Source organism: Melospiza georgiana, chromosome 17, assembly GCF_028018845.1.
Source record: "Melospiza georgiana isolate bMelGeo1 chromosome 17, bMelGeo1.pri, whole genome shotgun sequence".
Classification (NCBI taxonomy): Eukaryota; Metazoa; Chordata; class Aves; order Passeriformes; family Passerellidae; genus Melospiza; species Melospiza georgiana.
The window spans coordinates 9,144,910-9,166,933 of NC_080446.1; the positions used below are offsets into that span (position 1 = coordinate 9,144,910).

General features: G+C 58.1%; 3 protein-coding genes across 3 annotated transcripts; 2 read left to right on the top strand and 1 right to left on the bottom strand.

Moving 5' to 3' along the window:
* The first annotated feature begins 396 nt into the window (after positions 1 to 396).
* SYS1 (SYS1 golgi trafficking protein) lies at positions 397 to 2,694 on the top strand. The gene is made up of 3 exons (XM_058036285.1): positions 397 to 573; positions 1,202 to 1,269; positions 1,816 to 2,694. Exons 1-3 carry the CDS (start codon positions 412 to 414, stop codon positions 2,054 to 2,056), a joined length of 471 nt encoding a protein of 156 aa, XP_057892268.1. The 5' UTR covers positions 397 to 411; the 3' UTR covers positions 2,057 to 2,694.
* A 2,100-nt stretch (positions 2,695 to 4,794) lies between these two features.
* Positions 4,795 to 9,992, bottom strand: LOC131090782 (neuritin-like). The gene is made up of 3 exons (XM_058036361.1): positions 9,944 to 9,992; positions 9,439 to 9,586; positions 4,795 to 6,841 (listed from the first exon to the last, which is right to left on the bottom strand). Exons 1-3 carry the CDS (start codon positions 9,990 to 9,992, stop codon positions 6,616 to 6,618), a joined length of 423 nt encoding a protein of 140 aa, XP_057892344.1. The 3' UTR covers positions 4,795 to 6,615.
* A 4,143-nt stretch (positions 9,993 to 14,135) lies between these two features.
* DBNDD2 (dysbindin domain containing 2) lies at positions 14,136 to 21,245 on the top strand. Its single transcript, XM_058036193.1, has 4 exons — positions 14,136 to 14,240; positions 19,108 to 19,263; positions 19,735 to 19,878; positions 20,650 to 21,245. Exons 1-4 carry the CDS (start codon positions 14,198 to 14,200, stop codon positions 20,856 to 20,858), a joined length of 552 nt encoding a protein of 183 aa, XP_057892176.1. The 5' UTR covers positions 14,136 to 14,197; the 3' UTR covers positions 20,859 to 21,245.
* The last annotated feature ends 779 nt before the right edge of the window (positions 21,246 to 22,024 follow it).

Sequence of the window (22,024 nt, forward strand, 5' to 3'; positions counted from 1 at the left end):
GGGGTCAGGATCGGGGTCAGGATCGGGATCCAGCGGGATCGAGGACACCGAGCGGGGTCAGGATCGGGGTCAGGATCGGGATCCAGCGGGATCGAGGACACCGAGCGGGGTTAGGATCAGGATTGGGATCGGGACCGAGCGGGGTCGGGGCAGCGGGCTGGGGTCAGGATCGGGACCGAATGGGCTCGGGGACACCGAGCGGGGGGTCGGGATCGGGATCCGAATCGGGATCAGGACCGGGACAGGGCGAGGTCGGGATCGAGCGGGGTCAGGATCGGGACCGGGACCGGGACCGAGCGGGCTCGGGGCAGCGGGCGGGGCTCGGGGCCGCAGCGGGTCCTCCCCCCCGCTAGGGGGCGCTCTGGCGCGGCACCTCCGGCACTTCCGTCGCGGGCGGGAGGCGGGCGGGCGATGGCGGCGCAGTTCCGCAGCTACGTGTGGGACCCCGCGCTGATCGTGGCGCAGATGGTCCTGCTGCAGGCGGGATACTACAGCTCGCTCGGGCTCTGGCTCGCCCTCCTCGGCACCCTGGGCAGCACCGGGCCCTCCCTCCAGCAGGTGTTCAGCGACGAGGTGAGGGCGCGCCCCGGGAAGCCGCCGCCGTGGGCACAGGCCGTGGAGCGGGGGGATTGCTGGGGCTCTCTGGGGAGGGAGAGCCCGCTGCCGTGTGGGCATTCCCGGTGCTAGGGACATCTCCCCGCCCTGGGAGCACCCCGGTGTGCGCTCAGGGCTCCCATGCCCCATAGCAGCCCCCCAATGCATAGACCTGTCCTGTGTGCGTGCCCCAGTGTGGAGGGGAAGCCGTCCCTCTCAATAGGTACCCGGGGTAGAGACAGCAATTCGGTGTGTGGCGGGGGGTACCCCCATATAGGGACAGACACCCTGTGCAGATGGTGCCCCTGTGGAGAGGGAGCACCTCGTTCTGTAGGTGATACCCCCTTATAGAGATACCCTTTGTAGGTATCTCCGGTATAAAGACTCCCTACCCCCTAGAAACACCCCCACTATGGACGCACACCCTCCAGCCCCAGTTTAGGGGATTCCCCTCAGCACAGAACCAGACCTTTCCCTTTCCCATAGGTGCCCCCAGACAGACAGTCATCTCCAGCTCCTCCTGTAGATCCTGATCCATGCAGGGCTGTGCCACGGGAGACTCGGGCTGCGATTTGTGCCGCGGGTTCCTACTAATAGTCCCATGTAGATTTTAGGCTTCTCAACCCCGCCGGGGAGGCTCTCCATGATGGCTTTCATCCTCAATGCACTCACCTGGTAAGTCTGCAGCTAGCTGGACCTCCTGTATCTTGTCCTTTCATGCCATTAAGCTGTAAAAGAATTCAGTGTGCTGTACTGCCTCTCTCCAAACATCTCCCAAAATCCCTGTGCCTTCTTAACCGTGTCTGCCGAGGGCAGTAGGGAACTGCTGACTCTTGGCTTTCTAGAACCTGGAAAAGTCATTTCACTTCTCTGCCTCAGTTTCCCAGCTGGGACTGAGATTTACTTTTGTGGGAGATTTTACTAAAAGTTAGAATGAATGGATTTCAGCAAACACTAATGTATTAGGAGATAGTCTATAAGTTCCTGCCTGTTTTCTGCACTAAAATCTAATTTTCCTGCCGTCATGTAATTAAAAGCTGTAAGCCTGCAAGTCTTGCTGCAGCAGCCAGGAGAGAGGTCAGAAACAACCTACTCTTAAAATACTTGAAGAAGTTTTAAACCCACTGCATAATCAGCAGTGAGAACTGCTGACAGCTCTTGCTGCAGCACCTTTTCCGCAGGTCTGGTGGAGTTCACTAATCCCTTGCCTTTGCTTTGCAGCGCTCTGGGCTTGCTGTACTTCATCCGCCGAGGGAAGCAGTGCCTGGATTTCACCGTCACCGTTCACTTCTTCCACCTGCTGGGCTGCTGGATCTACAACTCGCGTTTCCCCTCGACGCTGACGTGGTGGCTGGTGCACATCGTGTGCACGGCGCTGATGGCGGCCATCGGCGAGTACCTGTGCATGAGAATAGAGCTGCGGGAGATCCCCCTCAACTCCGCCCCCAAATCCAACGTATAGACTGCCGCAGGCTGCGTTTTGTCATTGTTCCCAGCACAATGCACCCAATGCCTCAGAATCATCCCTCAAGAAGCACAGCAGGTCTGTTCAGACTTTATGGTTTTGGTTTTTTTTTTTTCCTTTGGACCTCGGTGACTGCATGAGTGCGAGCGTCTCCTCTGGCATCGGCTGACAGCAGGGGAGGAGCAGAAGTTTATTTTGTTAACACAAAGTATTAATATGGACTGGATGGAGAGTGTGCCCTTCAGCTCTTCACTCGTGAGACTGTTCAAGGCCAGGTAGCAAAGCTCGGTGTGCGTGAGGAGCATTTGGAATGTGACGATGTGGGAGTGCCCTCGATGGGTAACACAATGGTCAGCTCTGCTTGCTGGAGCTGCCACGGTGAGCAGTGGGGCTGGGAGCTGCTGCTTCCAATCTGTGACTTCTTTGGGCTTTGCTTGGGAAAAGAGTCAAGGAAGTGAATGGATGGGGAGAAAGAAAACAGTTGTACTTACCTGAATCACCAGCTGAGACACTAAATAATAACCTGTAACGTTAGATGGGTTTGTTTGCTGTTTCCATGTTTGATACACAGAGGTGACAGACAGCAGTTTGCTGAAGAAATCTTTTGTAATAATAAAAATACAATGTTGCTGTGAGTGTTACGGCTCTCCCGGGAAGCTGAGCACTTCAGGAAATACCAGAGTGTCTGTATCATGGCAACAGGAGGATGCAGCCAGAGAACACTTGGCTGTCAGGTGCCCACTGTCTGGGCACATAAAATTTCCTACAATAAACATTTCATACCTCTGCTCTGGAGGGAAGGCATCACTGTGTGCTGTCTGGGGAAGTCAGCTGGCATAACCCCACTTCAGGGGGAGTGTCAGCAGTCCAGGATCTCCACGTGTGCAGCCTGAGCCTGGAGCTGCCCTGGGGAAACCTGCACAAGTGTCCTGCAGCCATGATGCTCTTCCTTGGATGGGTTTTCCCATCAGGCTTCAGCAGTCCAGCAACAGGTCTTGCCTGGTAGAGGTGATGTTAAGTAAGAGACTGTTGTTATTTCTTGAATATTTAGAGGTCCTTCAAATAAACTTCACCAGGCAGGGACATCCCCTTACTGCTGAGGGTCCAGAGCTGGGTGATTCCTCCAGATCCAGCAGCCCAAGCAAGCAGCCCCACGTCCTGCTTGGTTTCCACTGAGGGATGGCCATGTTGTGCAGCTCCAAACGAGGGCAAAGCCAGGTCTAGAGACAGATTTTTCTCCTGTGCAGCATCTCGCTGCAGTAACTTCCCTTTGTATGTTAATATTTGTAAGTTTTAATTTGCAGAAATTGTTTGCTAATTCAGTTTGTTAAAAGTGGTGGGATGATGTGAGACTGATAAACTCTCTGAAGGTGCTCTTGGGCAGCTGAGCTGAATTTCAGTCCCTGCTCTCACACTCAGACACTGTAAATGGGGGCAGGATGACATCCTGCTGCTTTACATGCACAGCAGGTCTCCAAAGGAAGATTTCTGTCTAAACAAATGTAACCAGCACTTTTTATACTGGGAGATTTCACCAGGAGCCCTTCCTGACCAGAGCCCCTGTAAGTGGGGTTTCAAACAGCAGCAGCTTTCAGAGGGAAGAGTTTACACAAGTGTTTCTCTGGGCAGGAGCCAGCCTGGAGGGCCACCCAAAGGTCACTTCCTAGGGCTGCCCCTGCAGCAAGACAGTCCATCTTCTCAAAATCTGCTTATTTTTCATGTACAAGGATACTTTCCTTTGTCCCAGCCATCTCAGGCTGGATGCAAACTGGTCTCCAGTAGGTGCCAGTATGTCCCTCAGAAAGGAGCAGGGAGTGCTGTGTTGGGATCAGGGTGAGGAGCAGAGGGCAGTGCTGCCTCGGGGTGGCGAGCACTGCCGTGCTGTTAGTCATGTTTTAAAACTCCTGCGGGGTCATGTTGTCCTCTGCTGCTTCGTGGTGCTATTCTTGAGAAAGAACATCCCAGTCCTGCAGGGACAGGGAAAGCTTGCAGGTTCGCTTCAAGGCTTAATATCCCACCAAAGCCTTGTGTGAACTGCTGTGTTCAGGGCTGTTCTTGAGGCAAGCAGGAGCTGAGGATTAATTACAGTGAATTTGAGAGCAAGGAGACAAAGCCACGTTCTTCCAGCTGCTGCCAGGGTTGCTGTGGGTCTGTATTATCAGAGCTGCCACCTTTGTTCCCCTGCAGGAACAAAGGTGAAGACTTTGGACTAAAGAACACTTAACCCATTTCTTTTTAAGTATATGAGATATGCTCTAACAGCTTCAGCAGCTTCCCTGGGGGGGAAATTGGGGACAGCTTTGTATCTGGAGAAACTCATAGCAAGGCCATGAGAAGAATCCTTGACAAATGGGGCTTTAACAGTGAGGCTGCAGGACATCCCAGGAGCTGCACTGCACCAGCATGAAGTGTGCTGTAGGATCAGAAATCTTTCTGAAAGGCTGCTGACTGCCCAGGAGAAATGAACCTGTGTATTACCTTTTTTTTTTTCCTAAGGACTTCTACTTTAATTGTCCTAGTCATAGAGGAAGTTCTGCTAAAAATGAAATACTGATTGAGGAAACTCATCACTCCCATACTGTGAGACCTAGTTTTCTCTCACATGCTTTCAGTCAGATTTAGAAGCACCTTTGGCTTACAAAAAAAATCTGCTGCTCCATACCAGAACAGTGGCAGATGGTCTTTGTTTCTTAATGAATCTTTGGGGTTTTTTTGTGTGCAATAGTTGAGGGATTTGCTTCCAGGGAAGATATGTCCCAAGACCTGTTCTTCTCAGAGATGATGGCAGTGGCAGTCAGCCATTTGCATCCATGGTTTTGCAGAAAGATTTCTTGCCAATCTGATTATTTTACATTCCCTTTTCCCAAAGCTGTTTCAACGTAGAAAATTTTAAGAGAGGAATTGCCAAATTCAAAGACAAGGCAAGGGTTGTGGGATTTTAGGGGGCTGTGCTTATTTCTTTTCCTCATGGCATTAAACAGTTGTTCTAAACAAAGAGCAGGTACAGGGTTTGGAGCCAAAATACTCCAGTCTTGGTTGTACATCACTCTCCCCTGCTTCAGCTTTCCCCAGCCACTAAAGTTAACAGGGAAAGGAGAACAGGATGAAACAGCAAACAGTGCTGTTGGCTTGGAGTACAAAGAGAAAAATGAAGCATCTGAGTGGTTCACTCCAGGTTTTACAATGTTCTGATTTACCCTTTCTCCAGTGCTCACCCTAAGGCTTTGTGCCCCAGATGCTGAGTACTGAATACATAAGTAACAACTTGTGCACTGAAGTGCTGTCTGAACACCAGCTGCTCTGGCTTATTTCTTGGAATTTGCTCCAATTTCTTCATTATCTCCTGCTGCTGCTGCAGGAGCAGAGTGTTGAGGGATGGTGAAGGTAAGAGGAAGAACACGTGAACGCCAGAGGAAAGCAGCATGACCCAACAGCACTGCTAGGACTAAGATCCTTTGCTCCAGAAGCTTGCCCAATGTCTGGAATGCATCTGGTGGGATCTGTGGAGTTAGCAGGGCTCTGGTTTCCCTGCTCACACTGAGCACACACCCCATGGCAGGGCACAGAGATCCATCAGCATCCATAAAACACAGGCTGCCTTGGGCTAACCAATAAAATTGTTGTGTTTCTCCAACATACTCAGAAATCACTTGCAAACACCTCTCTGTTCCAAATACTTCCATGCTTGTACTGAAGCTGCAAAACTGACAACACTGAGCCACAAAGGAGACAAGAGGAGACTGTGCTGTTGAGCAAGAGCAAGGACAAATAACTTCTGCCACGCTGTTGGCTCTACAACAAACTTTAATACTCTGGAATTACATATTCTACCCACAGCTGCTTACAGGTACCTTGGGGAAAGCTTTAAAGCAGAGGAGTTGCTATAAACCCCTTTTGTCCTCTTAGCTTGATACTCCTTCTCCCCCAAATATTTTTCACCTCTGTCCATAGAAAAGGGATTTACACATAACACAGAAGTTACTCAGAAATTCAGATGTGTGCAAGAGAAGTCATGCAACTGTGATTGTTGTTCAGCAGGGGTTTTACCACGTCCTCAAAGAAGAAAGTAAGGACTCCCTTCAGCCTGTGACAGGACAGACACCATCCCCTGCACCTCAGGGAGCAGTGGGAAAAATACCCATCTTGTTTTGAGTGTCCAAATCAAAACCCTGGAGAGTTGATCTGGTAGAAAGAGTCAGCAGAGTAAACAGGTTTCCTTCCAGTTGCCATAAAAGAGTCCAGCATTCATTTTTTTTCCCAGAATTTACCATTTCTCCCCAAATCCTGTGCCCTGTATTTACAAGTTCCCAAATCTGACAGCCAGATCTGTGCCTGTGCCTTGAGGCAGAAGGGGGAGAGGAGTTACTCCAAATTACAGAGAAATTTCAACACCATGGAGATGATGCCAAGCTCTTCCATGTCTCACAGGTGCAGGATGGAGCTGGGAGTTTCTGAGCTCCACACAGTGTATTCCTCCAAGGTTTGGAAAACACATCTGAAATGTGCCACACCACACCCTGCCACCACTCCTGTTGGGATACTCACAGAGCTGCAGTTTATAAGTTCAGCCAAGTGACAATGAGGGGGATGCTGAGGATGGAAATGTTGGGAACGTGGGTCCAGGCAGAGCTTTGGGCCATGCTGGGGCTGCACAGGTCGAACAAGCTGCCTTGAAATTTGGTTTTTCTGGACTCCCTTCTCAGCATCTCCCAGACAGCTGCTGCTTCCTTCTGGCACTCCCAGAGCACTGTCAGGGCACAGGTGTGGAATTCATCCCAATACCTGCAGCCAGGAGACACCACACTGTCAGTCCCTTTGCACTGCCACAGTGCTGGATGCCAGGCAGAGCCTTGCTGCCCTGAGCCTGCCCTCTGAGCAGCAGCAGCCCTTGTGTTTTGTGCAAGCTTCCCAGACTATTCATCCCCTCCATCATCTCCCAGAGCATCTTGGCTAAAACTCCAAATCTCAAAACACTGAAATTATTTATTCCTTTTATTCCCCCCTCCCTTTTCTCTGGAAGTCAATAAAATCCATTATTTTCCATCAACAAATGTTTCCCTGAGTATCTCACACAGGCTGCAAACAAAGGCCCAGCACATCTCATTCATCACTTTCTCCAAGCAGAGTCAAGGGCAGATGGGAGCACAAAGCAGGGAGAAGGACAAGAGCTCCCACAGGCTGTCTCAGCTTTCCTGAGGTACGGGCAGGGGCAGCAGGAGTTAGTCACTGTGTTCTCATTAGAATCATCTCCATTTATCTCCTGGGTATTACTTTCACAAGTAGAAGCTGTTCAGTGCAAAGAGGCTTTTGGAGGCTACTAGAAGGAAAAGAGAGAACAGGCAAAGACAGCCCGTGTTCCTGTAGGAATAAAGCAGGAGCTGCTCTGCTGTCCTGTCCCACATGGGCTGGGGCTGGCACCATGCCCAGCTCCCTGCAAGCTGTAAACAGGAGTCTGCAGGACAGCAGCAATTGCTCTGACACCTTCCCCTGTCTGCCCACACACCGGGCACACATGTCACCTGTCAGGAGGGGGATGCAGTCCAGCTGGCTGCGAGGGGACACTGTGCACCTCTGTAAGGCCCTCTATAAATCCCCTGAGAGAGGACACTGTGCACCTGTAAAGGACAACACGGTGCTGTGCTGTGCCCTGTACTGGGGATGACACTTCGTGCAGGCAGGCAAACCTGAGCACTCTGCCTGCTCAGAGCCGGGGCTTACGTCAGAACGCCAGCTGTGAGGGAGTTCATTAAACCGAGTCACTGTGGCAGAATAAATGTCCCCAGATAATGAGAAAAGCTGGTGCCAGCCCTGGCAACCTCCAGTGCTCACTCCCAACCTGCAGCAGCAGCAGGCAGCTCAGACAGGTAAGAGTTAAACCTGCCCCATGTCTTCAGGCAAGACAAGCTCGGGAAGGTGAAGGAGAACACAGCTCCAGCCTGGATCTGCTCTCAGCTGGGATGGCAATTCCCAGCCTTTCACCCTCCACAGCCCCCATCTGCTCGGGCAGGCAGGCTGCACACCGAGCTGAGACACCACAGCCCCCCAGAGCAGCTCCTGGCGCCCTGTCCATCCCTCAGCCACCCTCCTGGAGAGGGGACCAGCTCCAGAAATGGATAAGGCTGGGTGGCAAAGGCAAATAATTCAGAAATATTTCCTGGCAGGAAGCTGGGACATCATCAGCTTCCTGCCAGGGAAGATCCCAGGACCTCTTTGGGGATGGTCTGTGCCTCTGGGCTGCAGGAAAAATCCAGATCACACGTTTCACATGAGCTTCAGCAAAGGAATCTCTCCTCCAGCAGCCAGCAGCAGCATGGACTACACTGACTGCTTGGGTGTTTTCTAATACCAAGAAGCCTCCTTTTAAAAAAACCCAAACAACCCAAAAAGCATCAATTCTGTCGGAACCAGAGCAGTTCCCATTTCAGCCCACCCACAGGCCCCAGAGAGGCTGTTCGACCCGATCCGGGTTTCTCCTGGAGAAGGGGGAGCACCGAGCAGGTCCCAGCCTGCAGGGTGGTTTCCAGCAGCACAGAAAGCGTGACCCCAGGGCACCCAGCCCTCCACCTCCTCTGCCAGGTTTCCACCGCCCCCAGGCACCTGGGTTTTCCCTTCATTGCTATCTGCGTTTCCTTGTAACTCCTGTTCACTCCCCACAGCTCGCTCTGGAGATGCAAAGCTGCCTCCGTTTATCTCTGCAAACATTTTCCATCCACCTTGCTGCTCTCCTAATCTGCTTTTTAAGCAGACCTTACTCCAAATCTGCCCAACACCACCCCTCATTGCCCAGCTCTTCTTCAGTTCTTTTACAGTTGACATCCTGCCAACATCACTATCTCAGGGCGCTGCTACAAACCCGGGCAAACCAGGGCTGGGACAAATCCACGCCTGAAGGGTGAAGGGTCCAGATAGGGAGGGAGAAAACTTCTTTTGGGCTGTCCCTGGCAGCGCTGGGCACCGGGGCAGAGCACTGACAGAAACCTGGGGTGCAGGGGAGACTTTCCTGGGGTGCAGAACGGGTCGGGTCCCTCCAGCCCCGCTCCTCCTGGCTGCAGGCATGCAGGGGGTGAGGGATCAGTGCTGGGGCTGGAGCTGCTGCCAAGGAGCAGGGATACAAACTCCAATGGGACACGGGTAGGAGATGGATGGATGGATGGATGGATGGATGGATGGATGGATGGATGGATGATGGATGGATGGATGGATGGATGGATGGATGGATGGATGGATGGATGGATGGATAAAGAAGCTCGCTGAGTCAATGTGAACCCGGAGTGAGGTGTGAGCACACGTGTGTGTGCCGGCACGACAGGATTCGGGAGGGCAGGAGCTTTCAGACAGGGACAGTACCAGAAGGCAGGCTGGCCATGCCCCGTACTCACCTGCAGACCCTGTGCAGCCCCTGCAGCTCGATGCCCTCCTCCTCCTCGTACGTGGCCATGCTGTCCCCCAGCTTGAGCACGCAGTCCGAGAGGCCGCGGTAAGCGTCGGCGCAGGCGGGTCCCGCTGCCAGCAGCCCGGCCAGGTGCCCTGCCAGCCCCGGGGCCAGGTAAGCACCGGGACCCCTGGGGACAGAGCCCAGAACCCCCGAGCCGGGCTGCCCCGGCTGGGCGAGCGCCCCTTCCCCGCGGGACAGCCCCGAACCCGCCGCCCCCCGGCTGTGCCCGCCGCTGTCGGGGTGTGCCCAGAGCCCGGCGGACACGGGGCGACCCGAGCCCGGTCAGCCCGGGCTGCCATCCCGGGACCGGCACCCCCGGCCCGGGGACAGCGATGGGGGGAGCCGCGCGGACCCGCCCGGACCAAGGGAGAGAGAGAGGGAGGGAAGAAGGGAACCCTGACCGCATCCCCCTCCTCCCGGTCCCCCGCCCCGACCCCCGCATCCCTCACCCAGGGCGAGGAGCAGCACGGCCGGGCCCCGCCGCTGCCGCTGCCCCATCCTCCGCCGGGCTCGGGCTCCAGCCCCGCTCCGCTGCCGGTGCCAGCTCCGGTGCCAGCTCCGGTGCCAGCTCCGGTGCCCGTGCCGGTGCCCGCACCGCCGGGGCCGGCAGCGCTCCCCTCCCTCCCGCCTCCGCGGGGAGGGCACCCGTCCCCAGCCGCCGCTAATGAGCGGCTCCGGCCGCGGCTAATTAAGGAGGGGGCTGGGCCGAGGCTGTCGAGCGTCCAGGGGCACCCCCGGCCCCTCACCCGCAGCCCGCGGATCCCGAGCCCCGCACCTCCCCGCATCGCATCGGGCCGGGACCCTGCCAGCACCCAGCGCTGCCCACCCTGCATCCACCTCCGGGAACACGGCACCCTCACCCCAAAGGCTCCCACCCCCTGCCCACCGCAGCCTCTGCTGCCCACTCCGGGTGTGCCCGAATCGGGGACCTGGGACAGTGCCCGTGCCAGCAGCAGGATTCCGGGCAGGGCAAGGAACTCTTCACTTGGCTTGGGTCTCTTGAACAGCACAGCAGAGCACAGTGAAGGGTGGGAAGCAAAACCCAGAGCTTTTGAAGGGTCAAAGGACTAAACATCAGCACCCACGGCTCCAAAACCTTCTGCCCAGACCCTGGCTCGGCAATTCCTGAGGCTGCGTGGTCTTTGTGGCATCAGTTGGGATTTTGCATGTCTGTAGCTTGATCCCAGCTCTTGCTCCAGGAAGCCCTTTGGCTCCAGCAGGAAGGGGAGCAGAAAGTTTCCTGCCTGCTTTGGTGGCATTGCTGTGGAGGCTGGTGCTGTCAGACCCCTCTCTTTGCTGGTGACAGCTTTGCTCTTGGGGACACTGCTCTGCACCAGCCCATGGACATGGCTGGTACCAGGACCCCCATAAGTGGGACCCCTCTGTGCCCGGGTACCCTCACCCCGGGGCAGCTGTGCCACCACAGCCAGACATCCCCAGCCCCAGGAACCCGGAGCAATTGGAAACCACAACTCTGCAACCACTGCACGTACCCAAATCTAATGCAAAAAGGGCTGGGGTGTGAAAACCAATGACTATTTTTTAATTAAAGATCAACAAAACCAACAAAATACAACATTTATTTACAGACGAGTGCCACGTGCTGCATCTTCACCAGTCCTGTGAGAAAATGAAGCAGCATGGTCATTCCAGTCAGGCACATCCCATTTGCCACCAGCCTGGGACACGCAGGGGAGAGCCCGGCCCAGAGGTGTCCCCACATGCCCACAGCTACCTGCAGGGACAAGCCAGCCCCGAGGGCTCTTCCCAAAACCCTGCACAATGGCACACACACAGGGCTGCTCCGTGGCACTGAGATCAAAGTCTGTGCAGAGCAGCTCAGCTGCCTGAAAAGAAGTGGGATATGATGAAGAGGGAATTCCTCTGGGACAGGCACCCTCTGCCAGCCCTGCCTGCTCCTCCTGTGACCCAGGCTGGTGTCCTGCTGTCCCCACAGCACCTCCCAGCTCTACCTGCCCCCGTGCCAGCAGCTGGCAGGCAGGAATGTCTGTATGGCACGGAGCCCGAGGACGTGGGGACACGACAGGCCGGGGCTTGGCAGGAGCCTGTCCCAGCACCACACAGGCACTGTCAGCGCTGTGACACGGGGTGCTGCCTCGGGACAGGGCATGGCCAAGGAACAGGCTGGCTCCAGGCTGGTGCAAACCCCATCCAGGCTCCCCCCACCTCGCCTCGCCGGCGGAGATTCTCGTTTCTCGGCAGCCACATTCCTTTGAGGGTGTTTATGGCTTTTCTGTCTCCCCGCTGTCCCAGGCTAAAATCGCCCCTTTTAAGGGAGCCGCAGGACCACGGGTTGCTGGAGCTTTGCCGGCTGCAGGCTGCTCCCTTGCAGTGTATCGCCTCATTTACTGGAAAAGCAGCCTTGCCTTGCCTTGTTTTTTTTCTTGACTCCACAATTTTCTGATGGAGTGAAGCTGCAGCTCCCTCCCAACCCCATCCACGCATGCCTCCCAGAGAATAAGATGTATTTTCACCAGCAAGTGATTCACCTGTGCCTGGAACTGGTTTGCCTTTCCTTAGCTGCCGATTCCTCCCCAGCTCCATCCTCACCCCGCAGCTCCTGACTCACCCCCTAAACCTCTAATAAACGGGAAAAACCTGAGCAGGAAGGGCAGGAGGAACAAGTCACCTTACATTTTTCTCACAATGACAGGGGCACTTTGATGCTGCCCCCCCCCCGGGGTCTTTTGGCAGGAGCTGGGGAGGAGAGGTGACATTGCCACCAGGGATGGTGAGCGGGGCATTTGGGGAAGGGGCTGTTGGCACAGGGCAGCGCTGAGAGCCCGCTCTGGAGGCACCAGGCACGCAGGGATGCTGCGGCAGCCGAGACAGACCCTGCAGGTTTCTGGCAAGAATCATTCCTAGGGCTCCGTACCAGAAGTGGAGACTCTCCGCTGACTCCCGCGTCACTTCTGTCCCCTTTCACCTTTTGGCCCGGGGCAGGCACGCTTTGCTACGAGTAAAAAAAAAAAAAAAATCATTATGTAGAGCTGGCTTGCCTGCAATGGTTTAATGGGAATAAAATGTGTGCCCCGCTGAGCGGCACGGCTTGTGCTGAAGAGCCAGGATGAGTCAGGCTCGGTGCCGATGATATCAGTGCTTCTCCAACGCCCTCCCGGCAAGGGAGGATGGAGGGGCCACGACAGCCAGGGATCTGGGGACGTGTCACTCTGCACGGGCAGCACCCACATGTGCCGTCCCGCAGCGGGAATCGGGGATGCAGCGAGCTCTGGGGACCTCGGGGTGCTCCGGAAACTCGGGAGTGCACAAACAGCTCCACGCCTCGCAGCAGTGCCTGCTGCCAAAAGACACAGACGTGTCACATAGCAGAGACCTGAGCTAATCCCGGCGCTGCCTCCTCGCCCCTCCGCTGGCAGGGCCGGCCGGGGGCAGCAGGGACGGTGCCCGCAGGGTGATGCTGCCCGGGGAGCTGTGAACAAGGCAGGTACCCGGCAGAGGTCTGGTCACGCCGCTGCTCACAGACCATAAGCCCCCATTTGTGCCCCCCAAACCGCAGTGCTGGCACCCCACAACATGCCAGGCAGGAAGGATTGGGAGTGTTATGGACAGGGATAAATATTTACGCGGACAAAATTCACAACCACCGTGAAAGCTGAAGCCAGCCCCGGGGTGCAGGCTGCGGGTACACAGCACAAAGCCGGTTTTCGGCAGCAGGAGGTCCCAGGAGAAATAGGGGGGACAGCAAAGCAACAGTAGCCAAAACAGAGCTGGGACACAAACAATAGTTATCTTTTGTTATGCAGACAGCGAGAGGAACACACTGAGAACGGGACAGGCGGGACGCGCCACAGACACTGGAAACTCCCTTCCAGCCCCAGCAAAGGGCACCGTGGTTGTCCCCCGCTCCAGCTTGGCACTGACCGGGCTCCGGGCAGAGCTGGCGCTGGGCACGGCGAGGCACTGACTCACCCTGCTGAGACACAGGAAGGAGGCGGCGGCCAAGCCCTCGGCCCTGCCAAGGAGCAGCCCTGATGTGCAGGGCCGAACGTGGGAGAAAGCAGCCCCGAGTGGGGTCTGCCGGGGATAAGGGTCTCACAAGGCCAGGAGTGACATGGGGAGGGCCCATCAACACATGATGCTGTCCTCTCTGCGCGGGAATGCGTGAGCTGGGCATTTTGAGAACATAAGCAAAGAAAAAGCGAGCATGAATGGTAACTGTTCTCCCTGCCCAGACACAGCTCCTGCCTCCCCCCTCTCCCCCTGCCCACCTCCCGCCAGCGGGGCACAGCTCCTGCCGGGGCAGGCACCTGCAGCCCAGCACCGATCTCTGCGTGGGGCGGCTGCGGTGGGGAGGGACCCTCTGCAGGACCAGGGACCCTGCATGGGGACACCCCGCGTGTCCGCAAAGCAGAGACCCGGGTACTGCGCACGGGGACCCTGCTGTCCGTGGGTACCGGGCACCTTCTGACCGTCCCTGTGCACGGCAGGGCCCATCCCCGGCAGCGGCGCAGCGGGACCCGGCGGGCGGGCGGGCGGGAGGCGCGGCCGCGGTGCGGCGGCGATGGGCAATGGGCGCGCCGGTTCCGCCCCGTGCCGCGCCGAGCGCCGCCCCGCAGCGCGCCCTGGGAGAGCGGCGGCGGCCGGGGGGACCCGCACCGATCCCCGTCCCCCCGCCCGGCCCGGCCCGGCCCGCTCCGCTCCGCTCCGCTGGCAGCAGCCGCATGTCGGGGCCCGGGGCGCAGAGCCGCAGCCGGCGGCTGCCCGGTAAGTGCCGGCCGCGGGGTGGGCTCGGCGGGATGGGAGAGGGGCACCGGGCGGGCGGGCAGGGCTGGGGTGCCGCATCCCCTCCATCCTCCCCGCAGCGCACACCTGATGCCCCTGGCCAAGCCCTGTGCCCCACCTGCCCCTGGAGCCTCCCGAGCCCCTCCTGCACCAACCTGCTGCCGGCCCCGCTGCTTTAGGGGCTGCCGGGAGCTCCGTGCCGGGACGGGGATGCTCGGGGACCGGGGGGATTGGAGGGACACCTGCCTGGGAAGCGGCAGAGCTCGGGAACCTGTTGGGTCGCGGGCTTGTTCTGGAGTGGGATCGCCGCTCTCGGAGCGCCGTGGCTGCCGCAAGGAGCGGATACCCCGTGCCCGCAGGGCTGAGGATGCTGGGCACGGCAAACTCCGTGGCGAGCGGCAGCCGGGGGAGCCGGGCTCGTGGAGGAGCAGCCTGCCAGGCACCGTGCCCGGGTTGTGCCTGCCGTGCCCCGGGCACCGCGCTGCTCCGTTCTCATGCTTCTCCTCGCGTGAAAGGAAGCAGGGCCCCGCAAATAGCAGGGTCTTATGACACAGCCTCTGCCGGCGAAGAGCTCCGGGCGGCAGGGAAGGATATTTTTAGTGCTGAGACGCAGGGGATTTGGAGATCGCTCGGAGGAGTGCAGGCGATGAAACCACGGCACACACAGGGGTTACGAGGTGCCGTGTCCTCTCTCTCCATTTCTCCATTCCCTCCCCTCCCTGCTTTTCCCAGCGAGCAGCCCTGCCAAAACCACTGCCTCCCTCGCACTCGCCCGGTGCATTTCCTCTCATCAGGACCACGGTTATTTTTTGCTGTGCTGCAACACGCGGTCAGACGTGCCGCTGGAGAGCTGTGCAGGGCATTAACACTCAGGCAGCTGGAGTCTGAGCATCCCACCTCTGCGTGGCCTGACCCTGCGTGATTCTCTGGGCATTCCCAGCTCTACTCCCCAGCCGCTTCTCCCAAGGCTGAAGGAGCTGAAAGCCCTTGGGAGTTATCCTTGTTCTGCAGGGCTTGTGCTGGGGCAGGGGGGCAGGAAAGGTTTGCCATCTCTGCACAGCCTCCCAGAAGATGCTGAGGCAGCTGAGGAGCTACACTGCCCCCCACCCATCTCCTTGCAAACCTGGGGGTGTGGAAGGTGCATTTAGGCAAGCTGGGGCATCCTGAACTTCTCTGAAGGAGCAGAATCGGAGGTTTGGGCTCCAGGAAGGCTCTTACTCCAGCCCTTTCATTCACCAGAGAACTGTCCATGCTTGGAGTAACCTCCCACTTAAACTCTGCTCACTTCGCCGGCACCTGCTGCTCCTTTCCACAGCCCATATTATTTTTCAGGACCTACTTTAAATCCCTCGAAACCACTGCAAGATATTGCAGAGCCGTGGCCTCAAGAAAAGGCCATTCCCATCCTCTCTTGGCCTTGTGCCTTCACTAACAATCCTTCTCCCAACCCAAACACACCCCTCCCATTTACTGGCACAGAGCGGGTGTGCCAGGATCCCGATGAGGGATGAAAAGTGCATTCCCTCCCAGCAGAAAGGCAGCTGGGTCAGAGTACACCTTGAGCTGGCGCTCCCAGCTTTCTCCAGCCCTGTCTGGCCTCTGCCCTATCCAAAGTGCATCCAGAAGTTGCTCCTCTCCCAAGCCTGCTTTGGCAGAGGTGTGGATGGGAGAGCTGACAGAGCTTTGCCTCCCAGCCCTCCCACGCCTTTCCCCACCACGGCGTGGCCACAAGCCCACACAAGGCGAGGGGTGGTGGCTCTTTGATGCGCTCTGGCAGGGCAGAGGGACCACCGGGGCCATCCCCCTGGCCCACAGCCCACCCTGCGGCCATCTGCCTAGCAGCAGGTGAGAGGAAATCCCCGCGGGGAGTCCTGCCCAAACTCCGCAGCAGTGTTTGGCCCCGGTTGCTGTCCGAGCGGCGCTGAATGAGCCGTGAGAGCCGGAAGGATCTGAGGGCAGCGGGGCGCTCGGAGCCGCCGCAGCCGCGCTGGGAGGCTCGGCCAGCGGGGCAGAGCCTGGCTCGGAATGCTGATCAGCCCCCAGCCCCTCGCCTGAGCGGGCTCCAGCAATAACCATGACAATGGTAATAAAAGCCGGGCCACCAGCAGGTACCGACAGATCCCCCACGGTGCACAGGGGCCGCATTGTGCGCGCTAACGTGTCCCGCGGTGGGAACATGCCAGCGGGATGAGACAATCCCGGCGGCTGACAGCCCCCGAGTGTGACCGGCCGTCACATGGGCAGGGCCGCGGCAGGGAGCGCCGCGCTCCTTTATTCCGGCCGGGGCTGCGAGGGGCGGCCGCCCTGGCGGGGCTGTGCGCTCCCCTGCGCTCGGAGGCGCCGTGCGAGGGGGGCAGGCTCCATCCCTGGCTCCATCCCCGGCTCCATCCCCGCTCCATCCCCGCTCCATCCCCGCTCCATCCCCGCTCCATCCCCGGCTCCATCCCTGGCTCCATCCCCGGCTCCATCCCTGGCTCCATCCCCGCTCCATCCCCGCTCCATCCCCGGCTCCATCCCCGCTCCATCCCCGGCTCCATCCCCGCTCCATCCCCGCTCCATCCCCGCTCCATCCCCGGCTCCATCCCCGGCTCCATCCCCGGCTCCATCCCCGCTCCATCCCTGGCTCCATCCCTGGCTCCATCCCCGCTCCATCCCCGCTCCATCCCCGGCTCCATCCCCGCTCCATCCCGGCTCCATCCCCGGCTCCCACCGCCGTCACGGGTCAGGCAGGGCCGAGTGCAGCCCCAGCTGCTGCCTCCCGCTGCCGGCGCTCCTTACATAATGGGAGCTCAGTGCTCGTGCCCAACTCCCCGAGCAGAGCTCGAAAACAAGTTCATAAACAGGTCCTGCTAATTTCTCCCTCAAGAGAAGCCCCGGCGCCCACAGGAATGCTGCCACCAGCCGCCGTCATCACTCTCCCGAGCACACTTAGTGCGAGTATCGGTCACGTGCAGGGAGAGCATTTACAGCCCGGAGCAGCCGCTTTCATGGCACTCAGGACAGCACTCAAGAGCTTTCTGCTTTATTCTGTGTTTGCACTGCAGAAGGATTTGGACACTGGTCCTTAGCTCCACACTGAGGTCTCTTTGGAAGATGTCCCATGGAGAGCTGGTCTGTCACCCTGGGTCCTGGAGCCAGCACAGCCTTTGCCCTGAGCCCAGCCTCTGTACAGCTGGAGATGGGCTCCCCTCGGTGTGGTGAACTGGGGCAGTGTGCCATGGATTCAGCACAGCTGGGCTGGGGAGCACAGCTCTGCCTGGGACAGCCAGCTGCTGAAGGGAGACAGCTCCATAATCAGAGCCTTGATCACCCCCTCCTTGTCCCTGGCTTCATTCTGTTCTGCAGCTAGCACAGGGAGGCTGGAGGTGTTTGCTGTACCCCAGCAGCACCAGGCTGCAGCCACCTGGTGAGGTGGCTTCCCCAGCAGGAAAGGTTCCCTGGCACCACCATCCTGGGCCCTGCACTCAGCCTTGGCACCAGTGCTTTGGTCAGACATACCAAGGCAAAGAGCCCTTCAGGGAGCCTGGACTGCTGCCCCAGGCATTGCAGGAAGAGGCTGAGCAGCCAGAAGAGGACCAGAGCCTCTTCCAGAGTGCGTGGTGAGTCGCCCTGAGTCACGGTGCATCCCCACGTGGTGCTGCCAGCACAGCCCAGCCCGCGGGGCAGCACCCACAGATGATGGGTTTCACTGAAGGATGCCCCAGAAACAGGATGCAGAGAAGCCCTGGAGGAGCTCTCAGGAAGATGTGACATTGATCTCCATGGCATCTCACCAGGCTCAGCACCTCTCTCCTGCATGGCTCCTGTGCTGCTCCATGCTGCTGTTACCCAGCTCCCTGCTCTCCTTGCCCCTGTTCCTGCCAGACAGGGTGGGGATGCTGCTCCCTCTGTTCCCTCCTCCCCAGCCTGGAGGAGCAGAGGGTTTGGGTTGTGCTCAGGCAGAGCACAGGATGTTTGTTTGGTTTCCTTGGTTATTACACTGCCTGCTCCAATAATCACATTTTCCTTGTGCCGGTTGGGCCAAGTGCAGCAGAAAGGAAATGTGGAATGGCTGAGGTCAAACACCAGCCTGGGAACAGCTGGGGCCACCAGCCACAGCCTCTCTGTGCCACTTGGGTCCTTGTTATTTTGGGTACCCAGCCCAAAAGGAAGTTACCAAGACAGGGAATGCAGCAACAATCTCCTTCAAAACAGCCCAAGGGCTCCCATCGCTCCCTCCCGTGAGCTGGGGACACAAGCACCGGCAGTGAACTGCTGGAGGAATTACAGGAATGAAAATGTTTGTGCAGGCAGAAGCCAAGCTGGCTGTGAGCGGGATGTGAGCCTGGAGCGTGGGCGCGGCTGCATTTACAGTGCCGGTGCTGGCGGGGGTGTGACAGGCAGGGCTGTGCACGGGCAGGGGTGACACGGCTGCCAGATCCTTGCATTCCTTATACATCCTTCGGCCCAGAAAGCCTGGAGCACTAAGGCCAGCTCTTGACCCTGGGAGTTCCCCTGCTGGTTAGCACTCACAGACAGCCCTCTGCTTGGTAGCAGGGAAACTGAAACTTGAAAGTGTGCAAACCGCGGCTGATCTCAGCCCAGCTCCCCTTCCCCTTTGAGAATTCCCTTCGGCAGCTGTGAGCACAGCACATGAGCTCCCCTGCACCTCAGGGAGGGATCCGAGGCTCCAGCACAACAAGTGCTGCTGATGCTGCTGCTCTGGTGTGTCACATCCATCCACGGTGACTAAATCAATGTGTGCTGGTAAAGCAGGAAGGGAACCACCAGCCGTGCAGTGTGAGCTGGGACAGGCAGGAGGGCTCAGACAGCCCTGCCTGCTCCAGCTCTCCTCACCTTCTCTCCCCAGCTGAGATGGAGCAGGCCCAGCGGAACCTGGACGCAGAGCAGATGCAGCAGCAGCAGCTGAAGCTGCGGGACAGACAGAAGTTCTTTGAGGAGGTTTTCCAGCACGATGTGGATTTCTTCTTCCCCGTGTCCCACCTGCAGATTGAGCACCGGAGACGTACGTGCTGTGGGCACCAGCAGGGGGCTGGGGTGTGACACAGGGGACAGTGACACAGGGGACAGTGACACAGGGGACAGTGACACAGGGCTTGGAGATTGCTGGGACATCCCCAGCCTAAACAGGACACCCATGTCCTGAACCAAGGTGGGACCACAGTGGCCGTGTGTGGGTGTGCTGTGGGTCACTCACACCCCTCCACTGAAGGCACGTGGGTACCAGGCTGTGCCCTGTAGAGTCTGCCTCTGGGCAGGCTGCATTTTGGAGCAGGGACAAGGACTGCAGTGACACAGCACGGGCTTCCAGAGGGATCTTTTAAGGAAACATGATTTTCCTGGCATCTCTTACCAGCAAGCAGCAAAGTTCAGTTCCTTATCTGGTCTCCCGCCTCAGCGTCCTGCCTGCCCAGAGCTGATGGTGCCCTTTGCCTGGTACTATCACTCACCTTTTCACTGATCTCTGTCTCTGCAGCCCCCTTAGGCAGCATTTCCTCCATGGAGGTGAACGTGGACATGCTGGAGCAGATGGATGTGCTGGACCTGTCAGACCAGGACACTGTGGATGTGTTTCTGGGCTGTGGGACAGAGGAGAGCAGCATTGCTGGGTCTCTGCCAGGTATGTGCAGTTCCAAGCCCTTTGTGGGCCAGGCTGGAAGCCCTTCCTGCCCCCAGTGCCCACACTGACTCATTCCTCAGCCCTGGGGCAGATCCACACCCACCCAAAGGCAGACATTGGTGCTGGGCCTGTGTAGTTGGAGGGACCTCATACTGGGCTGTTCCACATCAGTATCCACCTCCACAGCCCAGACATCCAGACCGCTGTAAATTCCTTGTGCTGCAGAAGACAGAAGAGCCTAGGCACCTTCCAGAGTCTATGAGTCAAATTCCCTTGTCCTGATGACTCTCTGGAGCAGCCAGTGCCTTGTCACAACTCCCAGGGTCTCCTCCATGCTGCAGAAACCTTTGTGCTGAGCAGGGAGGCTGCAGAACCTCCCCACCTCCCAGCCCCACCCCAGGGAGCTGGGCTGGGGTCTGCAGGGAAAGCAAGGGCTGCCAGTACATTCCTCCCCACTCACACACTGTAGTGAGGTCAAACCACAGGTCTCCTCTCAACTGCTGCAGCCAACAGCCTCACACAGCGTGGCTCTGAGCCGTGCTTCAGGCGAGATGGAAGAGGCTCCACTGCCAAAAACGGGGAAGGAATGTGCAGCAAGTGCCCTGAGCCAAGCCGGGGGTGTGAGGTGGGGAATGGCTGCAGCAGCCACGTGGGGAGTGGTCAGGAATGCACAGCCCACTGAGGAGTGAGATTGGAGGGGCCGTCCATGAAGCTTAGGCAGCAATAAACCTCCAAGAGCCTTTTGCATTCTCATACTGCTCTCCTCTCCAGGGGCAGATGCCAGCCAGTGCCCAGAGGAGATCACCCTGCAAGTGCCCAACGCAGCCGAGAGCAAATCTCGCATTTCCTCCACCTCCTCTGCCTCCACGGACCTGAACAGCCTGGACACCAGCGAGGAGGGGGCCGAGACCCCCGTGGTGCAGTCGGACGAGGAGGACCTGCAGGAGGACAGTCCCAAAGAGCAGGTGCTGAGGAGCTAGCAGGCAGCTCTGCCCTGCTCCCAGCCTCCTCCCTACGGACTGGCCAGCCCAGAAGGAAAAGCTGCTGGTGCTCGGTGAACCCCATCCTGGACTGCTGCCCTGCCACAGGGGAGAGAGGGTTTTCCCCTCCTCTCCCTCCATGTGTTCTCCTGGCAGCTAAAGGAGAAGGAAAGGGGTACTGTAAGCTCCCAAAATTAACTCTTCAGGCTTTGCTGCTAACACTCCCTGCTTCAACCCCCCACCTCCCAACATGCTCAGCATCCCACAGCCCCACCACCTGCAGAAAGCCATCCCTTGGGATCCCCTTCCCCCTGCCCTACTGACAAAGGGTCTGTCCAGACAAGCACTTAACGGTGGCACAGAGAGAAATAACACTGATCTAACCAAGCAGTGGGTGTGTGTGTCATTGGGGAATGAGGGCTCAGAGGGGACTGCAGGAGGGAGAGCAGTGCAGAGCCACTGTGCTCACTGTGCCAGGCATGAACAAATGAAACTCCTGTTGCACAGCCCAGGGCTGGCTCCCGTGCCCAGGGCAGGGACAGACAGAACAGGCCTTGGCAGGGAAGGGCTGCAGGGCACCATGGGGAGCAACTCAGGCTCTGCAGAGCACAGACACAGCTGGCCTGAGCAGGGCTGGGGTGCTCGTGACCTGGAGCCACCAGCCCTGAGCACAGGTGGGCTGAGCAGAGAACGGCAGCAGCTGCTCCCCCCGTGCTGCTCCACAGGATGGAGGAAACACCACCACCACGAGGCCACTGGACAGCCCACTTGATGCAAAGCTGGGCACAAAGCTGGCCACAGGCCTCTTGCCACCATCAGTGGCTGCAGGCCAGGAAAGCGCTGTCCCTGCCCCTGCATCAGCACAGCCACGGTCACCATGGGGAAAGGAGCCTGGCAGATAAGCAACAGAAGCCAGGGAATGCTCTCCTCATCCTGGCTGCTCCCCAGGGGTGTTGAGACATTGCTGCACTGTTCCTGTGCAGCCAGCACTTTGTGGGACGAGCTGGAGTGCCCCATAGCCGAGTGCAGCAGAAATGTGTGGCATGTGCTGCCTTAAGCTGGGGAATTGATCAAGAAAAAAGGGGCAGGCTTCATGACTTTTCAGGCTGTAGCACAGGGACTTCTCTACCTAGGTATAGGGTACTTAGCTCTGGATGGATGTTTTT